The sequence below is a fragment of the Amaranthus tricolor genome, chromosome 13 (assembly GCF_026212465.1).
Source record: "Amaranthus tricolor cultivar Red isolate AtriRed21 chromosome 13, ASM2621246v1, whole genome shotgun sequence".
In the NCBI taxonomy this organism is placed as follows: domain Eukaryota; kingdom Viridiplantae; phylum Streptophyta; class Magnoliopsida; order Caryophyllales; family Amaranthaceae; genus Amaranthus; species Amaranthus tricolor.
Genome location: NC_080059.1, coordinates 20,536,699 through 20,544,569, shown reverse-complemented (window position 1 = coordinate 20,544,569; position 7,871 = coordinate 20,536,699). Strand labels below are relative to the sequence as shown.

Below are 7,871 nucleotides of genomic sequence, written 5' to 3'. Positions count from 1 at the left end.
GTGTAAAATCAAATGGACAAGTAGCTAAGGGGACTACAACCAAATGACTCGCTAAATGAAATGCACTTTTTATTCAAACAGACGGCTAAAATGATGGTTATTATATACTAAGAGTATATAAATATAAAACAACTTCTTTATTTATCTAAAGGTAATATTGTATATATTGACCTGGCTAGTGATAGAAGTAGCTGAAGGCGTTGTATCCTAGTTTTCGACTTTTGATAGTTTTGATCTAGTTTTCCTTTTCTTCTATAGTTTTATTCAGTTATTTATTAACTTTTTGTGTCTCTAATCGTTTACTTTTGCTATCATGACTCAATTACAATTTTAATGTGTCTTGTATGTTGCAGGTGTTTTTTCCAGACAAGCTGTGTATCACTCACTCCTCTTTGTAGGAATCTATCTTTTTGGGAGATAATTTGAGTGTGCGCATTTATCCTTACCGTCTCCTTGGAGGGGACACAGATATGATATGCCGCTACCTTCCTCCCCCAAACTCTGATTTTTAAAAATACTGAATTGATGGCTCTGACTTTATTGCATACATCAACTCTTAAAACTTTGGCATTATTGCCGTAAGTTAGTAAACAAATATCATATTATCAAATGTCAAAGGTCCCAACTCCCAAGTTAAACCAAGTAATAAAGGGAGCCTATTAGCCAAATACTCCACAAACAAACTCTAAACAATTACAATAAAAATATACTACATAACATCTCCAATAATTAGGAATGCATAATGAATTATGATCATTCTCCTACTAGCTAGTTGACAATAACAGTCTTAATTCCTCAATCCTCACCCACTCTTTTTCTCCTACCTTACTTTCTAAATAAAAGGGATAATTAGCCAACTGGCATTTTTGATTCATTCATATGAAGATAAAATGAGTATCAACATAAATTTAGTAAAGGACAAATGCACAATTTCCCTATACCCTTATTATATCCTATATCAACATTTCATTATTTCTTTTCATTTTTGCACTATCCCATTCCCTCTCCTCTTCTTTCTTCTTTTTTCTCCCCCTTCTTTCAAAGGGATTATTTATTTATAAATCTAAGTTTCTAATATAAGAAAATGAATAATATTGGTGGTTCTGATGAATGGAGTACAGGGTGTGAATCCGGTTGGACTATTTATTTAGATGAATCAGCGTATATTTCAAGAAATAATGATAACCCAAATCAAAATTATTATACAAGAATCATTAATTCTGATGTTAATGACATTGATGATCAGGATTTATCAATGGTTTCTGATGCATCTTCAGGCCCTCCACATTGTAAGCACCAATTCAATGATGATGAACAACAACGTTATTATAGTAGAAGCAATCAGAATAGCTGTTATTCTGAGAAATCTTCTAAAACAAGTCAGAAAAGATTGAAGAAACCCAATAAAAAAGATCAAAAGAAGGTGGGTTTTAATAAACATAATGATGATGATGATGATAATCAACAATATCACGCCTGTTATAGTAGTAGTAATCTTCTTCTTGATGATACTGCTAGTTCTCCTTTTTCCCATTCTCAGGTAACCTATTATTTTATTTATAGTCATTTAGTAATTAAGTAACTGAACCGAAAGTAACATTTTCGTTATGTTACGAAAATAAGGTAAAATTGTGTATATCTGACTTTATAATCCGTCATAGTGGAGGTTAATTAATAGAATATTGTTTTGGTTAACAAATGTTTCTTTTTATAATAAACTTTTTGTTATAAGTAATAAGAGTAGAATGTTGTTTTGGTTAACCAATGTTACTTTTAATAATAAGTTTTGAACATTTTATTTTGTTATAACTAACAAGACTAGTAAAAATGTCATGTACATCTGCCTAGAACTTATCGTGATAGAAATTGTTCAAATAGATTATTGTTTTGGTCAGACAGTACTATCATCATCATCTAATGAGTCCCGCCAAAGATAGAGTATAAGATGGTTAATATTGATTATGTTAGAAATACTAACATGCTGGCCGAACCATTAAAAATAGTGGTAGTGGAAGTTGAGTTAATAGAATGTTGTTACTGGAGAATTGACTCTTGTCTTGGACATAGTATATGTCGTATTTTTAAGAAAAGAGTGTGAAATCGAAATTTATTTGCCTTTTATTATTTCTAATTCTACCCAATAATTCGAAAAAAAAAATATTAATAGTTGTTAGTAACGTTTATCCATGGCACTCTTAATAATTCTAAAATGGGGATAATGATTATGCTTTACTAAATTAATCCTGCAGATATATGGTAATAATCCCTCTTCTATGGGCTTCTCACAGAGTGCGTCATCCACCCTCTTTCAGGTAACAAAAAATTCTCTTTATATACGTTGGGTTTTCCTTTTTATGTACTTAATTAATTAATTAATTTAATATATGTGTCGTTCTGATGCTAGGAATTGTTTTAAATGTTTTCAGGCTGAGAATTCATCATACACTAATCAATATGCTTTCTGGCAATCTTCTCAAGTAAATGATGCATATAATTCTGCTCAACCAAGTAATAATAAATTCTATTACCTCATTGGTCACTGCATCATTACTTACATTTTTTTGTTCTTCATTAATATTATTTATATAATTAATATCAATGTATATAATTTAAATTACTCATTTTATTTCATTGTATGAAAAATGTGACGAATTCAATGAAACTATGACAAATAAAATAAATTCTAAAAGAACGATAAAAAATAAGAGGAATAATACTACAATCTTACTTTCCAAATAAAAAAGACATCCCTTCCAACTACCTTACAGGTTGATTTTTTTATTTATATTTTAGTCGATTTTATATATTAAGATTAAGTTTTGACATTGTTATTGTCGTATTTGACAGGTAAACGGAGAGGAGGAGGATGGCAATGAGAATAGAGAAGCTTAGGTATTGAAGCGTTCTCTCTCAAAGAGGGAAATATGAAGAAATGGGTTAGGATTTGAAGGAGAATAAAGGGTGTAAAAAAAAAAAATCTTAGATGGATACTATATCTATCTTTTTTATATTTTTCCTTTTTAAAACTTTTTTATGATTAATATATATTTTAACCTTTTTTAAGTATATTTTTCATCTGATATTGTCAATACAATGGGAAACAACATGAGAACAAATATATATATATATATAGATAGTATATTCTTATAATTACTTTCTACCAAATTTTTAATGGTGTCCCATGCCCTTCTTTCCAGCACAAAAGTGTTGTTTGTCACATTACTATAATGCAATGGGAAACAACCCTTATTCTTACACAATAATTACAAGTATTTATCCAAGATAATAAAATTATGCACAAATATATATAGTATAGATGCACTCAAATTTTATTTTGGATGTGGTTTATTAAGGGTATATTCGGGTATATTCAAGAAGTTGATAGTGATTTAATTAAGTTAAAATAAATATTTTAAAATATATTTGAAAGTATTATTATTTTGAAAAGAAGCAATGCAAGTAGGAATTAGTGGTTGACTTAGTTGTTTACAGAACATTATGGCTTTTCAAAATAAAAAGTAAGGAAAAATAATATATGTGAATTTTTTAATACTATTATTTATTTATATTAGATATTAAACGATTTGTGTTGCATGTTATTCGTTTAATTTAAAGGGTTTTCATATAAAAGGATCTAATAACATATTTCGTCCTATTCTAATGAAATACTTTATTAGATTTGACACCAATTTTACGAAAAGGAATGTGTAACCACATGCCACCACTTGAAAGGTAAGCTCAAGAGAGAAATTAAATAAGGTTGTTAATATTAATCCTTTTCTCTATTAATTCGAGTACAATTAAGACGTCTTTTTTACCAAAATTATTTCTCATTACATAACAAGTCTCAAATTGAGAAAAAAATAAAATTTTCGAACGCAACAGGCAAAAATCATGTAATCTAAAATAGTCTAATTTTCTACATATAAATAAAAAACACAAAATTACATTAAAATACATTACATATAATAAAATCAAACATACTACAACTTATTATCAATTTCATTTTGATCTTTCAACCGAGAAATGACCACATCTTCAAAAACTTATTCATCCCTTTTCTCGTGAATTAATAGTTATAATTATCCATGTGAAAGTTGATTATGAAAAAATCAATTCAGTCCATCACAATGGTGTAGCACCTTCAGACAGTTCAACCAATTAGTTTCAAGCTTTATTTTCATGTATGAAATCCAATTAGAATTTCATGGCTCCAATCCATTTTTGGTTGGGAGTAAGGACTCACTATTTCCGCCATATAGCTACTAGATTCCTCTTATTTAATAAAAGGACTTCATCACTTTTATTACTCAGATATTAATTGGGTGGTTTCTTAACTACACGTATCTCTCTTTATTCTCTTCTTGGAGGAGCGAGTATGATTTATCCATATCTTTCAAGATAATTTCTTTATTGTACATAATTCACACCTTATAATGATAGACCAAATTCAAATAATTAATTGAAACAAAATCGAGTAGAGTTCAATCCATTATTTTAGTTTTTCCGGTCATATTTTTTCAAAATCAAATATATATCCACTAATTTTTATATTTATTTATCATATACTAATTACTATTCTTATTAATATTAATCATCTTTTCACAAGAGAATAGAAAAAGGCCAAATGCAAAACCCCAAATTTCAATTATTTTCCACCCTTTTAAGATTTTGCCAGCAAAGCCTGAAACCCCACCTTCTTCTCATTCTCAGATAGGATGACTCAAAAGTGTAATGCTTTTACCAATTATTTTCTTTTTAACTTATTAGGATTTTTCTGCAATCGTGGAACTTTCCTAGTCCTTTAATTATTCCTTTTATTTATATTTTTACGACATTTCTTATAACATCCGTCTAAAACAATTATAATATCCTAATATATATTTTCATGGAATATTAAAAATTGCATAATTAAACAGGTTGGTAGATTATTTAGTAGGCCAACCTTTAACCTTAAATAATTAAACAACTATATAAGTCATTCGTTACATATAATAATTTCTATGATGAATGGGAGATAAGGAGTAGTTTTTTTCGTTATTTTTTCTTTTCTTTTTCTTGAATTTGTATTAACACATTAATCTGATGTTTATATCACATTAACTAGAACGGAACAAACACTTAAAGCATGTAATGAACTTAGCATAAGTTCATAACTCATCATTTATTTTCTATTTTAGGTTGAACGAATGGAAAAACTAAAGAAAAAGTCAGTGAGAGTCAAACGTAGAATCTTACATACGCGAAATTAAAGTAGTACATGATTTAACTAAGACAAGACTCAATTATCTTATTTTCTATATGGTAAAATAAAGCAATGAAGATAATTTTTTTATGAAACTTTCACTATGGTTGGATAGAAGAAATGAAGAGAAAGAAGGAGAGTGATTTGAAATGATGAAAGATCTCTTATTTAGAAAAGAAAAAGGAAGAGAGGAATTTAGAGGGGAGGGGTTTGGAGGAAAACATGAACACATTTTATTAAGAATACAATCTCTTCTATAGCGGAAATATTTGGAGAAAGAAACGTTTTTTCCTTATCTTTCCTTTTAAACAAACAAGGAGCACTCTCTCATGTTATACCCCTCCCCTTTCTTTTCGTTCCTTCCTTTTCCGTCATTTTATTTCTTTTCTCTCCTAATTTGATATTCAAACAGATTGTTAAGTTTAATTTTAAATCATGATAAGAATAAAGTTGAATAAGGATTTAAAGAAGTGTCACAAAATAATTTTTTATTGTAATAGAACTTTCTCCTATATAATCAATGTAACTCATGACTTAGCATATGATATTATATTCGAAAAAACAAAAATAATTTTCGATTGGTCTCTAAAATGCTATTTTTGGCCTTGTTTGATTATATATATCTTGGTCAAATAGGCAAAATATGTTTGGCGAGTAGCTTGTAGGAAAATAAGGAAAAGTGTTAAAGTCTACGGATAAAATTTTATATTACTATTTAGCTTGTCTATTTTTTTATTACTATTTAGCTTGTCTATTTTTTTTATTACTATTTAGCTTGTCTATTTTTTTATTACTATTTAGCTTGTCTATTTTTTTTTATTACTATTTAGCTTGTCTATTTTTTTATTACTATTTAGCTTGTCTATTTTTTTTATTACTATTTAGCTTGTCTATTTTTTTATTACTATTTAGCTTGTCTATTTTTTTTATTACTATTTAGCTTGTCTATTTTTTTTATTACTATTTAGCTTGTCTATTTTTTTCTCTAATAAATAATAAAAGTAAATAACTAGTTTTACCAAGCATAAAGCAACTAAAAAAATATTATATGATGTTAGCTAATCAAACAATTTAACTAAACTATTTAACATCTACCAATTCAATATCCAACATCCACATATCCAAAGATCTTTTTAATCTATAGTCACTAGAAAATCAAGAATTAAAATTGATGAAAGAAAATATTATGAAAATACAAAATCACCCTGAAAAAACAAAAGCAACCTCTTTGGGCCTAAACCTTGCCGGGCCACTATGAATGTGATGCAATTTATGAAAGAAAGGTGGTTTGCAATAATTGTAATTTGTTTTTGGCTTCTTATTTCTCTTAAATCTTTCTATTTTCAATTGAAGTGGCTCCCTTTCCCTATAATTAGTAGCCAGATCTTGGAAGATGACTCAAATCTTAGATAATGGACAAAAATTCCTACCCACATCACCCTTCTTTTCAACCATCAATTTTTGTCTTTTCTCTTGCAATCATATATATATATATATATATATATATATATATATATATATATATATATATATATATATATATATATATATATATATATATATATATATATATATATATATATATATATATTAACCTTGTATATTTCATTTACGAATAAAAATAAATAAAATTCAATTTTATAAAATGAATTTTTATTATTATCATATTCAAAATCAATTCATTTATCAACACCATATTCCAAAATTGATTTTATACTCTATTGATCTATTCTTAATATATTTTTCCCCAAGAAAATTGAGAATTTAATTAAGATTGTGAAAAATAAACATATAATGAAGTAATCTTGTAAGAGATCATCTCCCGATGATTTGAGACGAGCTCAAAACAAGAGCTCATAAGTAGATTATTTCTTTTAGTTGAACTATTTGACTCATCTATAAAATACGTTTTACGGTGCAACCATCTCATAAAAAAGTTTTGACTTATAATTTAAAAGGATAATTGAGAGGGGCCAAATATAGTTGGAGCCTTCGGAGGTGGCTTGTGCATGACAGTTAGACAAAGGCAATGATGATTTAAGCAAGAAAATGACATATTACATTACCACGCACACTAGCTAGCTAGCGATACTATACCTTGCATGAAGGTTTCTTGGCTCTATCAGATTTCAGTCCCCTCCATTAATTCATTCAATTCTTTCCTTTAAATTCAGCTCCTTAATTATTTCCATTATTATCTAATTTTATGGGCAAGATATGGTGTGTATTTATTATTTTTAAACATTTTCAACCTAGCTAGCTTCCATCAAAAATAAATGTTATGAAGTTGTAGAACTTATATAGAATGAATTGTTCTTTAATGAAATTTTATTTTAAAAAAAAATCAAGAGGAAAATGGATCATAATACTATACACTCCCTCCCTTTATTAATGTTTACACATCAAATAAAAAAGAGACAAAACTTAAAAAAGAGAGTTTGATGATCTTGTGTTGTAATGGGAATTTTTCCTTATAGAAAAAGTATAAATATAATTAACAATAGATTCCTAACTTATTTCCATTCTTCATTTTCAAATCAAAAGGATTTATTTTGTCTTATATTAACGTGAATTAAATTTTAGAAACGAGGGGAATATATAATACAAATTAGCTTTCTTAAAGTTT

At 27.5% G+C, this 7,871-nt stretch overlaps 1 protein-coding gene across 1 annotated transcript; it reads left to right on the top strand.

Moving 5' to 3' along the window:
* Positions 1-805: 805 nt before the first annotated feature.
* LOC130798996 (protein SOB FIVE-LIKE 5-like) lies at positions 806-3,107 on the top strand. Its single transcript, XM_057662093.1, has 4 exons — positions 806-1,540; positions 2,250-2,312; positions 2,427-2,508; positions 2,848-3,107. The coding sequence occupies exons 1-4, from the start codon at positions 1,085-1,087 to the stop codon at positions 2,874-2,876; spliced, it is 630 nt and encodes a 209-aa protein (XP_057518076.1). The 5' UTR covers positions 806-1,084; the 3' UTR covers positions 2,877-3,107.
* Positions 3,108-7,871: the final 4,764 nt, after the last annotated feature.